Genomic DNA, 14,946 nt, shown 5'->3' with positions numbered 1-14,946 from the left:
AATACTTCCAGCTGTGACACTGATGTAGGAGGGCGATTAGGAATGTCATTGAATCAAAAGTTTACTATTAGCGTTGACACTATGAAGTATCTTGGTATGATATTTGACGCGGGTTTAAGGTCTCACATGCTCAACCTCTACGATACCAACTCATCGGACAGTCATGGTTTTCATAAGAACCAAACGGTCAATCAGAGTCGACTGAAAGTCAGCACTGGTACCAACACTTCCGTTTTCTCATCTAGTTACGAAAATTATGGAAGATCAGCCGAAAGAGAATTTGCTTATGAATCCGGAGTACACGCCTACACCTTCGTTGTGGATGACAACTTCTTTTACGCCGACCCATTTTAGGCCACTTGAATTAGGCAGCATTATTTGAATAAATAATTAGATTGTAAGCCACTCTATCCACGTTCAAAGAGAAGAGCATAGACGGGAGTCATATTTTATCCTTTTTGTTTTGTTATCACCAGTTTTGGGTGGGGAGCAGCACATCTTTGGATTATATAGCATCAGATACAAATATCCCATTTACCATCTCGTCCACTTAAAAACCAGCTAATTTTTTTTGGCACCCGTTTGCAAGTCAGCAAAATCGGAGGAGTACAATTGTTCTTGCAGTAGACCAGGAAATGGAGGACGAATTGACGCGCAGAGGTCTTGATAGCTATCTATTGACTACAGTTTGCATACCTCAGGTTTTTTCCACTGAAATCGTGAGTTCTCCTGCGGGATGATAATATTGAATTTCTACTTATTGATACTAAAAAATGAACCTTTTTGAAAACCTAACGCCTGAGATTGCAACTAGAACAAGTATACGACTTTGAGTGTACCAAGTTTCACAGACTGATATCAGTAAATAGAGGCACATGTGCGCTGCGTACATAATGTGGTAGTTAAATGAGTATAAATGAAGGTTAGATCTCATGTATATTCTTTGGGAAATTATAAATGGTGACTATCCTGGTCTCTTATGAGAGACAGAACTATTGCGAGACCAAGATATTCCTACCTTTTTCATCTCTTTAAAGACTTTCATCTGTCAGAACTCTAGAGTAGATAGTCTCGATCGTAGTGCCTGGTTCTCTTGGCGCAAAGAGCGGATCATGTGCCGAAAGCTTAGATTTTCTTCTTTTAGCAATTGGATTTCGGACCCAAGTTCGGAGATACGTCTGTTGCGAGATTGAACAATGGCTTCTTTGTCGGCTAAAGACGAACGCGCAGAGTCGCGTCCTAAAGCAACTCCATATGCAACGCGCTCTTGTTGCAACGCTTTGCGTTCTATATTTTCTAGTAGCTCAGAGATATGCTCTTTGGTGTCGAATACAAGCCTCGAAAGATCGATTTTAGCCAAGGATGCACTAGCGGTGTTGGTCTTAATAGCTGTCGAATGAATGGAGCCAAAATTATGTGCATCCTTGCGTAGCCATCGATCTATATCACTGGCCGACCGCTCAGTGTACATCGATTTTTCACTACCCGCTGTATCACATGATTCTGCTCGGGAATGACGCTCGTTGTAAACGGTGGATATAGCCGAAATCGATGAAGCCAGCGTAGAAATAGAGGAGGGCATAAGCAGCGAAGGTGAAGACGATGCGGGAATGGCGTAAGTTGCCCCAGAATCCGACTTAGCGGCACTTTGGGGAGGAGTGGCCAAAGTCTGAGCGCGGTGTTCGGAATCGTAGTGCCGTTCGCACTCATCAGCTTTCAAATTTGTATCCATATCTTTTTCAGTATCTTGCGAGCTTGTCTGATCAGAGGCAGGTATAATATCTCCCAATATTCGCTGGGTAGTCGCAACAGAACTACTGGGGATGGAATAACGAGGAGGCTTTGGATATATCGAGATATAGCCACGGGTGGTATCAACATGGTCACGTATACTCTCACCATTGTAACCAGGAAGAGACAGATTTTCATCGCTATATGTGTCGTTGCTTTGGGCGGCGCATTGCACGCGGTTGCGCAGAGGCGACTCAGCTCCTCTACAACCATTGTGGTTATCTCTTCCCGATATCGATCTCAGAGAACACTCCTGCGTCGAAAATGCCTTCGGAAGGCTCTTGCTACCCGCTTGTGGTCCGGAGCGGAACGGTGAATCTTTATCCTCGCCCTCTCGAAGTTTTGCCTCGTTCTCCCATATGAAAAATCCACACTGAGAAGATGTAGAGGGACAGGTATAGAACTTACGTCCCTGTGTGTCAGTAGCTTGCTCCTAAGTCAGACTCACGAAGTTTTGTGTTTCTTTTTTTACTGTACGTAAGACCGCCAGCTGTCGGGGCATGCAATTACATCTTTGGTCAATTCTCGCCATGGGAATAGACATACTTCCACACACCGTTGTCGAGAAATCCCTAAACATGTTACCATATGCAGTTTCACCTTTTGTACTCACGTTGAGTGCTGCTGGCAGCTTGCGCGAGCCGAAGGATCGAGCAGGACTAGGCGTCGCCGGAATTATTTCATCAAGTCTTTCTGTTTCCGGAGATACAGGTCGTCTTCTCTTTGATGGAGAAGTTATCATAGTAGACAGGTTTGCTTCCGTATCCCCAGTGCGGTCTTTCATAGGCTGTGATCCGTCGTGACAACGTACTCCGCGTGTTCTTGAAGGACAGCAGATAGTAAGCGTCTACTGTCTGTCTAAAGCTACTCCGAGCTGTGATTTCAGGCTGTCCGCAAGTCTAATCGGCCTTGCAGAGTGTTGGTAACCAAAAGATTTCAGAGTGGATTAAACCTGAAGGATAAGAGAAATACTTGAGAAGCAGTGGAGAGAATCTATTTCACCAATTCGGCAAGACATAAATAAATGAAGTAGCCCTAACCCAGAGAGAAACTCCCAACTATGAGCTCAAAAATTTTTTATCAGTCTACCGTCTGTTCCCGCGGAAATTTGTAACATGGTCGATCACATGCCTGGAGAGGCCTCGGATAATTCTAGATCCGTAGGAGTGGGTCTTGGTCTACGCAAAAGTGGTAAGTCTCTGGCGACGTATGCGGTGCAACATAATGAGGGCTTAGTACAGTAGCCATGGTCATATGAAACGTTGGTGAATTCTTCTAACAATAAGGAAAACAATGGAAGTCGCAAAAGAGTCCTATGCGATCGCGCTCTATCGGCGTTAAAACTACCTGGGAGAAGAGAGAACAGGTACCTGCGTCCAACGAAGACTTCGCTAATATACAAGGATCGAAAGGATCGTTTGATCTTTAAAACCAAAGAAAGGGAACTCAAAGACGAGAAACAAGCTGAGAAACAAGTATGTGATAAAATCATCCTCATGCTTACCACTTCTTAGCGCCAAGTAAAAGTCATAAAAGACCGTCGCGCGGCGAAGGAGGTATGTATTTTTTGTGTGAATGAGGTCTGACCTCTACAGGAGAAGGCTCGGTACGACAAGCTCAGCGAAAAAATGCACAAAAAGGTATGCTGGTGTCCAACATGCAATCTGACCTTAGCGTGTGGAGAGAATTCGGCGTCGCGAAAAGCGCAGCAAGCTACTGAAAGATCGATAAAAAATTGTGAGGTATTGTGTTTAAACAGTACACATGGGCGTTGTTCAATATCATTTTATTCAGTCTCCATAAAATAGTATCGTAGATTCTGTCGTTTTGCTGAAATCGAGATACGAATGTCAGATATCGGATTGGTGTAGCTTGATTGTCTGATGTAACGCCACCATCTGATCGAAAGTTCCGCTGGGACTTCCTACAGAATGAACAGTTCCTAGTTACCACAATACAACGAGATAAATTTAGTACCTCTTGTGCAAGCAGGTAATGTCGTATCCCAAACTTCCTGACGGTCCACTATCACAAGTCGCCACAAGTCAACGGCAACAGCTTCGACAGACGCAGAAAAATGACCCCGCAAAGGACTCCGATCTTCGAATGGGCACAACTTCTGTGAGGCAGTATGATACATTTGCGGAAACGCATGAAACATCGCAGCAGCAGTCCAGCTTCTTCGCACCTATAGGTACAACAGTAATAGATGACCTTATAGTCATGAATCAGGCGAAGTACTTTGCGCCATCATCTCCATGAACTAACCACAGGCATACATTGCTGTATATCAAAGAAAAATTCAATCAGTTGAAGTCGATCACTACAAAGCAGGACGAAGATTTGAACGTATTGGAAAAGAATTTGCAGAATAAAGTGAGCGATATAGAGAGTACAGTCAAAATGCTCTTAGAATTGCGCACCAAAATGATTGACCTTTCATCTTCGGTAGAAAATGAAGGGCAGCGCACTAGACACGACTTTGATAAACAGCTGATTAAAATAGAACAGATAAAATCAGATCTTCAAATAGTAAATGTGCTAGAGAAGCGACTTGCAGATGCTACCGGACGTGTCGATGACTACAAGATACGCCTTAAAGCAGTTCGGGAGGCGATAGATCAACAGTACAAACTACAGGCTGATTTCGAGCGACGAAGCTTTAGTAAGAATTCCGCACTCTTTTTACTAACTTCAAGCAACCCGTACAGTGTGTGTTGCGTCCATTTTCATTGCTCTTCTAGCCTGGGCTGTCATCTCGCTTGCGTTCTAAATGCGTAGTCGAGATGAGTGAAGTTGTTCGAGGTTCATAGGGTGTCGTATTGTACATCACAAGTAGCAAATCTTCAGGCTCATGTCTTCCCGCGTTACTATAGGCGCGATAATAACATCAGGGACAGGGGGGACGACCTCACCGCTAATATATGAGCTGATGATCGATCACTTCATGCTATTGTCAATTCATGTTTACTCGAGTAGTGTGCATATCGTAGTTGACTATAAATTTAGACCATAAACATCATAAACCAATGTTATTTACACCACTCCACCTAATATTGGCCCACCGCTTCTACTATTTCGATTACTTCGGTTTTGATTTTACGACGAGCTTGATAATAGGCGGCATCGAATGGTGATTGTCATTCGAATCAAGATCTAAGTCTTCTTTCGAGCAATAAAACATCTGCTTGACTTCATACAGATCATTGCTACACGAGCGGCGAGGCTTATCCGTTATGAGGGCAACTACTTCCTTCATACCTACTCTTTGGATTATCCAGTTTGCAGTCACTACTTTGCTTTTCAGTCTGAGCGTGGGGGCTGCATCCATATCTGAATTAAGATGGGCACCTGTGATTTACAAGGTAAGCTTACATACGTGTTTTTAATTGTGGTTTTTTGAAACCAGGCTGTAAATGTACCCACCCAGCCTGCGAGATCTGGAGAATGGCATCATCCACATGCCGACAAAAAAATCCAGGCATTTGCTGATGAAGCAGGAAACAGATTTGGTTATGGCTGCAGACCCGGTTGTGACAAAACCTACCCTGTTTAAAGGTCAACTAGTAGAGTACTACTACCTGGAACGTCCGCGAGACTCTAAAGACTCCGATGAGACTGTGGTCATGCGTACAACGACGGGCGAACTATACATCAGTCATGACCATGGTAATTCGTGGGACCAACTAACTTCCGACTCGAATCTGAACATAGTCAGCGTGTATCCTCATCCGTACAACAGTGATTACCTCTACTTGATCACAGATACCAACCAATTAGTAGTATCTACTGACCGCGGTCAGACCGTCAACGTCATTAAGCTGCCAGCGCCGCATACATCCGGATATACTGCCTATTTAACATTTCATCGGACTAAAACAGATTGGATAATCTGGCATGGAGATGGTCAATGTGACGGGCAGCCGTGTGCAATCGCATACTACTCGCAAAACAACGGAAAGGTCTGGGCAAAGCTCTATGAAAATGTTCGAGCGTGTCAATTTGTAGGTGGTCTGCAGAAGCCCACAGACGACAATCTGATTTTCTGCTCTCATCTGCTGACACTTCCGAATAGCGACGTTCGCGTTGAAGAACTCGTATCTACGCATGATTTCTTCAAACATTCCGTAACTCATTTTGACAACATTATTGGCTATGCATCGCTCGACGACTTCATGGTAGTTGCTGCTATCGGACCAAATCGCCGTACTCTTAAAGCAGATGTTTCAATCGATGGCGAAACTTTTGCCGAAGTGCAATTTCCAGCCAATTTTGACGTTTTTTATCAACAAGCATACACATTTCTTGATACATCAACTAAAGCGGTTTTCATTCATGTAACCACCAACACGCACTCCGGATCAGAATACGGAACTATTTTGAAGTCAAATTCAAATGGTACATCCTACGTCGTGTCTCTCGAATATGTCAACCGAAACTACGTTGGTTTTGTCGATTTTGAAAAAATGCAAGGAATGGAAGGAATTGCTCTCGTCAACGTGGTCTCCAATCCCGAGGAGAGCCGGGAAGGCGCACTGAAAAAGTTGCGTACGCAAATTACTTTCAATGATGGTGGTCAATGGCATTATCTAATGCCACCACCCGTTGACTCAGAAAATAAAAAATACGACTGCACTGGTAGTATCGACCAGTGCTCATTGAACCTCCATGGTTTCACTGAACGCCGGAACGACAAGAGTTATTCATCCGCTAGTGCCGTCGGTCTTATGGTGGGCTTAGGAAATGTTGGCGAATATATGACGACGCGCGACATGGCAGATACATTTCTCACGCGGGATGGTGGTGTGACTTGGGTAGAGATAAAGAAAGGAAGATACATTTGGGAATACGGTGATCAGGGCGCTATCATTGTCCTCGTCAAAGATGGGGAGGCAACAAATGTATTGGAATATACTCTAGATGAGGGGATGACATGGCACAGTTTCTCGTTCTACGATGAGCCTTTGGTAGTCAGCGATATCTCGACCGTTCCATCTGATACAAGTCGCAAATTCCTGATATTTGCTAAGGCACCGGCTACAAACGGAGAGCAGTACATAACAATCAGTGTCGATATGACGGGGACGTTGACGCGGAAATGTGTTTTGAACCCAAAGCGTCCCTCCAGTGATGATTTTCAGTTGTGGGAACCAAATTTGCCCTCGAACCAGGAGGGATGTCTTTTCGGGCACAAGGTGCAGTACTATCGCAAGATTCCTCAGAAGGACTGCTATATTGGCGAAGAGATCAGTCAGCCACACGCTATACTTACAAATTGTCTGTGTTCTCGCGAGGACTTTGAGTGCGACTTCAACTACGTCCGAGCGAATGATGGTTCTTGCCAACTTGTTAGTGGACTGAGCCCACCCGATCACTCCCAATCATGTGCCGCTCCAGGAACTATAGAATACTGGGAGCCTACCGGGTATCGTCGTATCCCTCTTAGTACTTGCTCTGGAGGACATGAACTGGATAAGGTGACACCGAAGCCATGTCCTGGTCATGAAAGTGATTTCGACCGCCGTCACAGTGGTTTGCGAGGATTCAGCTTATTTCTGGTTATAATTTTGCCGTTCGTGCTAGTTGGAATCATCACATATATTGTTTGGCAGCGGTTCTATGGACGCTATGGGCAGATTCGGCTCGATCTCGACAATGATCTAGACCCAGCATATGACAGCTCAGTTTTACGGTATCCGATCTTGATTTTTTCTGCTATGGCTACTACCATTGGGTCACTTCCAGAAATTGTGAAGTCCATCTACAGTCGCTGGTCTGGTCGGAGTCTTCGCCCAAGTCGGCTTTATCGTCCGCGTACTGGAATCGATTCATTTCCGCTCGATAGCCGTACAAGCACAAGGAGCTACCGGTATTCTCCGGTAGTGGTTGAGGATGCTGTAGGTAATGATGCCGAACTTCTGGGCTCCGATGAGGACGACGAAGATGATGAAAATCAAGGAATTCCTGCGCCTGCACACTCGTAGAGAAAGTATATTTTCATTGCAAGGGTGTGCGTGTCAAATGAATAACGATGATATAGAAGATCATGGGAGGGCTGTGAACAGAGGCGTCCTTGAACAGGCATTAAGTACTGTCAATAAAACATTCTACATATCTCTGATGGCTGTGCAAAGTCGTATGATCTCTTCCGATGTCATAATCCTGAAATCTCAGCGGTAGCATAAATTAGGTCCAGCAATATTAGTTTCGAGGTAGAATATTAGGTATAATGAAAGTTTAAAACTATATGGTTGTTTATCACAGACGTTCCTTCTCAAAATCGTCTCTTCAGGTTCTGCTAGTTTACATCAGTTCGAGATAGTACTGCTTTCGCACTTTCAACACAGGCGCGCATCCATTCCAAATGCCTTCTGACAATCCTCCTCTGCTTACAGCCGAAGAAGTCCGGGAGCTCGGGGAACGTACATTGGCCGGTAAGTGTCTTCTATTAATTGAATAGTGGCTCAATAAATAGCAAGAGAACTATCATACTGCAGATACTCTCACTTCAAGTAAGTGATTTTTTTGAATCCTCACTGATTGTAGAGTTGGTGCCGTGATATACACGGACAAAGGTGAATTTGTGGAAGGTACGCCTCAAAGAGAGCCGTATGATATAACATAAGGTGCAAATGTCGAGAATGCTAGTTACGGTATGTGAACTGCAGACAGGAAATGCTGACTTCGAAGGTGCTTGCATATGTGCCGAGCAGACTGCTGTCACCAAGGCCATTGTAAGTTACGGCTAGTGATCCAGTCTGACCAGTAGACCAGCAGAAAATTTGGCTTCCGAGCAATAGGAGTTGCGTCCTCTGCAGGAACTACGACACCACCCTGTGGAATATGTCGCCAGGTGTACGAAAGACATTTGAAAGCCGCTCACATCAGATTACGAGAGTTTGCACCGAACATTCTCATTTACATGTTCGATGAACACAAAAACTTCGTTATGGATTCCTTGGATTCAATGTTACCAAGAAGTTTTGGTCCGGAGGACCTCATTTAAACATCTACTGTATGAAATCGACCGTTCTATCAGAAGACTGGCTGTGAGTTTTCAAACAAATCGCGGTATACATCGCCGATTTGCTCTGAAATATTACTTGTAAGCATCGAACGCCCATGCTTCTCGTATGCTTTCCTAGCGCAGAGTCGGGTGACACAGGATGCTCCGAAAGCAGCGAGTAGCATTAGCTTAGATTCGACCAAGCTCTTGTCATGGCTGCTGTCAGTAATCTGTCCTACGCAGATACATACTCCCAGAGATTTGCGTCGTACGCATTTTTCCATGCCAGAAACGTAGCCAAAGTACCACTTAGAGTATCGCCTTGACCAGATACACGTTTTAATCCCCCACGTATATCACCGCTTAGCGTGTCTACACCATTTGTAATAACATCAGTCCTTCCTTTCGCAATGACAGTTAAGCCTCCTAGTGTCTTAGAGAGATTCTTCGCGATATCTGTAATATAATCCCAGTTTGTGCTCAAATTATCTGGGCATTCGATGCCATAGGCCGCACACAGCCGCCGCATTTCCATGACATTCGGAGTAATCACAGCACGTGGATATCCCTTAATAATTTCAGGATAATTCTGCAACAAAAGAAGTCCATCGGCGTCGATTATTATGTGTAGCTTCTTGTCACGAGCAGCCATGATGACATTTTTCGCCAGCTTTTGCATCAGGACATCGCGGCCGAGTCCGGGGCCTACTACAACGACATGGACTCGGTCGAGAAATTGCTGAATTTTATCAGCTATCGTCTGAAACTCAGCATCTGTTGGGCCTGAAGGACCATAAGATCGTGAATCGCGCATATAAGGGTGGACCATGAGGTTTGGCGAGTAAGTCTTTATCACCTGCGCCGCAGAAGGCTCACATACTATATGAGCCATGTCGGCGCCAAGTAGAGTCGCAGCTTGTGCTGAAAAGAATGGGGCGCCCGTGTAGCTGTCGTGAGTTACATAACATTGTGGTTGTAAACCTACTCTTCAGATCCTCCTACCACCGCGATTCGGCCGGCTTCGTGTCAGATAGCGAGTAGACCCTGACGCACCTTGTCCTTTATGGTATTTTTCCAACAAGGGCGGAATACATTTCCGGAGCTCAAGTAGCATATCCTTTGTGCTTGGCATGTTTGGCGTTACTCAAGTCTGCGCTGTGGTAAATCTCGTTTGTGATTTGAGTCAGAATTTGAACCGCGCAGACTTAATACTCCCAAATCTCGTACAGGGAAGGTGAGACTCTCGACATTACTGAATTACATTGGAATGAAGATACCTACATTGACACTTAAATTGAATTTGGGCCACTCATTTCGTTAACGACCTGTATTTACGATAGTAGATAATGTGACAGATTGCAAAGGGCAGCTCAGCCATGCAAAGAGAATATAAAAAGTCGGAAAAAAAATTGTTCGACTAGTAGACACGCTTAGCAGGAGGAACAGGCTTACACTCCGCCTCGTCCAGAGTATGCGAGATAACATTACGATACTTCAGCTGGACCTCCTCGCCGGGAGCATGCTGCCAAGACAAGGTGTGTTTCATCCATTCCTCGTCGTCACGGTCCGGGTAGTCTTCACGAGCATGCGCACCACGAGACTCCTTCCGAGCAACGGCCGAGTAGGCGGTCTGCATGGCACAGGTCAACAGGTTTTGAAGTTCAAGGGTCTCCACAAGATCTGAGTTCCAGATCATCGAACGGTCCTTGGTGCCAATGTCCTTGAATGAACGGTCAACTGCGGTGATACCGGCGACTCCCTCTTCGAGTGACTTCTGAGTACGGAACACCGAAACATCACGTTGCATGACACGCTGCATCGCAAGACGAATCTCAGCGGTCGATTTCGATCCATCAGCCGTCCGCATCTTGTCAAGATTTGCGATGGATGCAGCACCGAGGTCAGCGGAAACTGGCTTCAAAGGGGTTCCTGGGGTAAGCTGGTCACGGATCGTGTGTGATACAGCACGGCCGAAAACAACCAAATCTAAAAGGGAGTTTGCTCCCAGGCGGTTGGCGCCGTGTACAGACACGCAAGCAGCCTCTCCACAAGCATACAATCCAGGAACGACCACATCGTTACCATCACCATCAATGGTAATAACCTCACCAGTGTACTTAGTGGGAATACCACCCATGTTGTAGTGCACGGTAGGCAAAACAGGGATTGGCTCCTTGGTGACATCGACACCAGCGAAGATAGCCGCTGTTTCCGAAATACCCGGGAGACGCTCGTGAAGGACGGACGCAGGAAGGTGCGACAGCTGCAGGAATATGTGGTCCTTATTCTCACCGACACCACGGCCTTCTCTGATTTCAATTGTCATCGACCGAGATACAACATCACGAGAAGCCAAGTCCTTCGCAGTCGGTGCATAGCGCTCCATGAATCGCTCTCCCTGTGAATTCAATAGATAGCCACCTTCACCACGAGAACCCTCAGTGATCAGACAGCCAGCACCATAAATTCCAGTAGGGTGGAATTGGACAAATTCGAGATCCTGTAGAGGAAGACCCGCACGAGTGACCATGGCATTACCGTCTCCAGTACAGGTGTGAGCAGAGGTACATGAGAAGTATGCACGCCCATAGCCTCCGGTAGCAAGGACCGTCTTGTGCGCACGGAAGCGATGTAGAGTGCCATCTTCTTGGTTATAAGCAATAACACCAACACATTCCCCATTCTCCATAAGAAGATCCATGGCAAAAAATTCAATAAAAAAGTTCGTGTTATGGCGGAGAGATTGACCGTAAAGTGTGTGCAAAAGAGCGTGTCCAGTACGATCGGCAACAGCACAGCACCGATAAGCTTGTCCTCCCTTTCCATACTTCTGGGACTGTCCACCAAAAGCTCGCTGGTATATACGACCTTCCTCAGTACGCGAGAAAGGTACACCATAATGTTCCAGCTCGATGATGGAGTCCGGAGCCTCACGGGTCATGTAATGAATAGCATCTTGATCGCCCAGCCAGTCAGACCCCTTAACGGTATCATACATATGCCAGTGCCAGTCATCTTCATGCATGTTTCCGAGAGCAGCGTTGATACCACCTTGAGCGGCAACAGTATGAGAACGGGTAGGGAACAGCTTCGATATGCAAGCTGTCTTGAAACCCGCCTCAGCAAGACCAAACGCGGCACGCAGACCAGCACCACCTGCGCCAACAACCACACAGTCGTACTCATGGTCAATGACCGCATACTTCGAGGTAAGATGAGGTGAAGCCTCCTTGGCATTTAAACGCTGACTATTAGAGACTGATACAGTGCTTTGCACCTACCTGGCTTGCAAAAATCTTCTGAGCATTAGCCGTTCCATGGAACGACCGCGCAAATGACCGCGCTGACGCGCTCAACTGAAAGAGTCAACTAAATCGAATCTTTAAAATTACTTACCGACGACGCCGACCGTCTGGAAAGCGAGATCATTGCGTGATTGAGCTATCTGATCGTCAGTCACTGCACAATTGCTCGGATTTCGAAGGCAGGTATTAATTATATTCGACAAAATTACAGACAGTCAACCCGTCTGTTCCGTATATGCCAGCAGCCAATGTCACGGAGCTCCGAACTTCCTCCGAAATATTACCCTAGCCCACAGGGTATAGAATCGACATAATGACATACCTTTAGACCACCTGGAGTACTCTTGGGATTCTTGTTCAGGAAATTAAACAGAGATCCTTGTGAAAGAAAACAGAGAATTTAAAGGGAAAGAACTGAAAAATTTTGGAAGGAAGAAAAGAGCATGAGATGTCCGTAGTACGAAAACCCAAAAACTAGACATTCGACTGGCGGACCGGAACGAACCAAACTGGACCAAAAGTAAAGTGTGGAGGTAATGTCACAGAAGAGGAGATTCTTCGGCTACTCTCGGAACCAATCATGGTTTGCCATTTGAAATCAGTGTCACGTGACTACGTCCGTCATTTTTCCGACATAGCTAGCTACCTTGAACCCAATCTGGAAAGAATGGGCACAATACGTGTGCCGCCACAACCCAGTCGGCCCAACACCGGCTTGCTACTTACCGATGTGATGTCGGATGTTGACTTTTTGGATAGTGAGGTGATTTTCACCCACGCCCTCTGATATTATATCCACAATAGGACAGTTTCTGCTGCGTCGAGCTCAGACTTGGCGGCTGAAGCTCAAGTGAGCTACTATCTCAGATATCAGTAAACATGTGATTTTAATGGTAAAGCTTACGGAACTACAACCAGGCCAGAATATGCCCGGCTGGGGCGGATCAGCGGAGAGGACCTATGCAGGCTAGTCGCCAGAATCGTCGGTCGAGCGTCGGCGCTCGGTCGGCAGCTTAATGTGGGGTCTGGTTAAATATTCACGCATGGTAGCGGGAGCGATATGTCACATGACGTTTCTTATAGAACACATTCTTTACAGATTTGACTAAAGGACAACTTTGGCAGAAATTGTTCCGAAGGGTCGTACCCATTTGTGTCCAGATAGCCAAATTGTAATGAGAGTGTAAATATCAAGTGCATTGTTTATGTAACTCAGAATAAATGAGCCGTCGGTGATACTAGTTGTATTGCATGTACTGCGACGTACTGGAGAACTTCAAATTTCCTTTGATAACCTTCTCAACCGCTGCTAAGAAGTCTTTCTCGGTCGCAATTTTGCGACGAGCTCGGATAGCAAACATTCCTGCTTCAGTACAGACAGATCTAAGTTCAGCACCCGTGGAATTGGGGCATAAACGGGAAATAAGCTCCCAGCGAATGTCACGATCAGCGGCCATAGATTTCGCATGTATACGAAGAATGTTTGCTCGTCCTTCAACATCCGGTAATGAAAACTCGACTTTGCGGTCGATACGACCTGGACGAAGCAAGGCGGGATCGAGTGTGTTCGGTCGATTAGTTGCGAACATAACTTTGATATTTCCTCGCGGATCGAAGCCATCCAACTGAGTTATTAATTCAAGCATAGTACGTTGCACCTCGTTGTCTCCACCAGCTCCGTCGTCAAATCGAGCACCACCGATTGCATCAACCTCATCGAAAAAAATAATGCATGCTTTTTTCGTGCGCGCCATCTCGAAAAGCTCGCGAACCATTCTTGCGCCTTCACCAACATATTTTTGAACAAGTTCAGATCCGATAACTCGTATGAAAGTAGCGTCCGTTCGGTTTGCAACTGCGCGGGCTGACAAGGTCTTACCAGTACCTGGCGGACCGTACAAAAGTACACCCTTTGGTGGATCAATACCTAGATTCACAAACCGCTCCGGGGACAACAAAGGAAGTTCAACTACTTCACGTAGTTTTTCGATCTGCTCTTTACATCCGCCGACGTCGCCGTATGTCACATCTGGCTTCTCCTCGACTGTCATCATAGTCACCGACGGATCGATCCGCGGCGGCAGCGGCAGCTGTATCTGATACTTATTACGGTCGACACTGACGTGAGCATTAAATCTTCCATTTCAGTCTTACCCAACTCGCATTCCTTCTTCGATATCTGTTGGCGATACTCGCTCTCCGAGTCCAACTACGAATTTGGCAAGCTGCTTGATGTTGATAACGTATTTAGCCTTATCAGGGTCATCGTCTGACTGTATGATTTTGGTGCAACGAGCGACTTGCAATGGTTGTTCCTCTGACATTCGCTGCTTGTCCGCTGCAACATCCCACAGGTGGGGGGGTGCTAATCCCGTATCCGATTCCTGACATCAGTCTGAGGCCATATGTCACTTACCTTCACGCCTGCAGAATGAGTAAAGTCAGCCTTGTTTAACTGTAATCATGTCGATCAAGCGTTGATTAACGTACCAATCTTCTCGTTGACACGACTTTGCACGTCTTTGATGTCTTTCTCGATTCGTTTTAATATTGCTGCATATGGCGCTGCACCCTACGGAGTCAGATTGTTTTATGTGGACGTGAGAGCATGTCCAAATGCTGTATCGATGTCATCGATCTCTCAGTACTCACGTATGTTTTCAGTACGGCGATATCATCCTCAGAAAGAGGAATAATCTTCTCTGCTTTCTCGTCGCCATCGTCGATTGGCGCTGCATATTTTTCCCAGTCAGCTTTCGGTGGCATCGTTTCTAATTAATAAATTCAGAATTCTCTTGAGATGTATGAAGCAGTGGTATTTGAAGGTGATCTTCTCGCACTGAG

General features: G+C 45.8%; 6 protein-coding genes across 6 annotated transcripts; 3 read left to right on the top strand and 3 right to left on the bottom strand.

The window, feature by feature from the left end:
- Window positions 1–701: 701 nt before the first annotated feature.
- Window positions 702–2,864, bottom strand: V1510DRAFT_55917 (uncharacterized protein). The gene is made up of 4 exons (XM_066935808.1): window positions 2,405–2,864; window positions 2,338–2,363; window positions 2,240–2,303; window positions 702–2,203 (listed from the first exon to the last, which is right to left on the bottom strand). Exons 1-4 carry the CDS (start codon window positions 2,573–2,575, stop codon window positions 1,049–1,051), a joined length of 1,416 nt encoding a protein of 471 aa, XP_066791918.1. The 5' UTR covers window positions 2,576–2,864; the 3' UTR covers window positions 702–1,048.
- A 790-nt stretch (window positions 2,865–3,654) lies between these two features.
- Window positions 3,655–5,059, top strand: V1510DRAFT_51450 (uncharacterized protein). Its single transcript, XM_066935806.1, has 3 exons — window positions 3,655–3,985; window positions 4,088–4,456; window positions 4,491–5,059. Exons 1-3 carry the CDS (start codon window positions 3,787–3,789, stop codon window positions 4,562–4,564), a joined length of 642 nt encoding a protein of 213 aa, XP_066791917.1. The 5' UTR covers window positions 3,655–3,786; the 3' UTR covers window positions 4,565–5,059.
- A 75-nt stretch (window positions 5,060–5,134) lies between these two features.
- On the top strand, window positions 5,135–7,775 carry V1510DRAFT_405637 (uncharacterized protein; the record flags this gene model as incomplete). The annotated part of the gene is made up of 2 exons (XM_066932343.1): window positions 5,135–5,156; window positions 5,299–7,775. 2 exons carry the CDS (start codon window positions 5,135–5,137, stop codon window positions 7,773–7,775), a joined length of 2,499 nt encoding a protein of 832 aa, XP_066791916.1.
- A 243-nt stretch (window positions 7,776–8,018) lies between these two features.
- On the top strand, window positions 8,019–9,011 carry V1510DRAFT_409647 (uncharacterized protein). The gene is made up of 7 exons (XM_066932600.1): window positions 8,019–8,225; window positions 8,267–8,303; window positions 8,338–8,381; window positions 8,418–8,444; window positions 8,482–8,525; window positions 8,561–8,646; window positions 8,680–9,011. Exons 1-7 carry the CDS (start codon window positions 8,156–8,158, stop codon window positions 8,795–8,797), a joined length of 426 nt encoding a protein of 141 aa, XP_066791915.1. The 5' UTR covers window positions 8,019–8,155; the 3' UTR covers window positions 8,798–9,011.
- On the bottom strand, window positions 8,827–9,929 carry V1510DRAFT_358851 (Ribokinase-like protein; the record flags this gene model as incomplete). The annotated part of the gene is made up of 4 exons (XM_066930944.1): window positions 8,827–9,013; window positions 9,049–9,744; window positions 9,783–9,816; window positions 9,851–9,929. The coding sequence occupies 4 exons, from the start codon at window positions 9,927–9,929 to the stop codon at window positions 8,827–8,829; spliced, it is 996 nt and encodes a 331-aa protein (XP_066791914.1).
- Window positions 9,930–10,214: 285 nt separating this feature from the next.
- Window positions 10,215–14,868, bottom strand: V1510DRAFT_405635 (succinate dehydrogenase; the record flags this gene model as incomplete). Its single annotated transcript, XM_066932342.1, has 9 exons — window positions 10,215–12,045; window positions 12,079–12,148; window positions 12,194–12,209; window positions 12,425–12,480; window positions 12,829–12,885; window positions 13,370–14,220; window positions 14,257–14,375; window positions 14,519–14,557; window positions 14,755–14,868. 9 exons carry the CDS (start codon window positions 14,866–14,868, stop codon window positions 10,215–10,217), a joined length of 3,153 nt encoding a protein of 1,050 aa, XP_066791913.1.
- Between the last annotated feature and the right edge of the window lie 78 nt (window positions 14,869–14,946).

This window comes from Dipodascopsis tothii (genome assembly GCF_038497935.1).
Source record: "Dipodascopsis tothii strain CBS 759.85 unplaced genomic scaffold V1510scaffold_1, whole genome shotgun sequence".
In the NCBI taxonomy this organism is placed as follows: domain Eukaryota; kingdom Fungi; phylum Ascomycota; class Lipomycetes; order Lipomycetales; family Lipomycetaceae; genus Neoaidaea; species Neoaidaea tothii.
The sequence above is the reverse complement of the archived record's forward strand: the minus strand, read 5'-3'. Positions and strand labels throughout refer to the sequence as shown.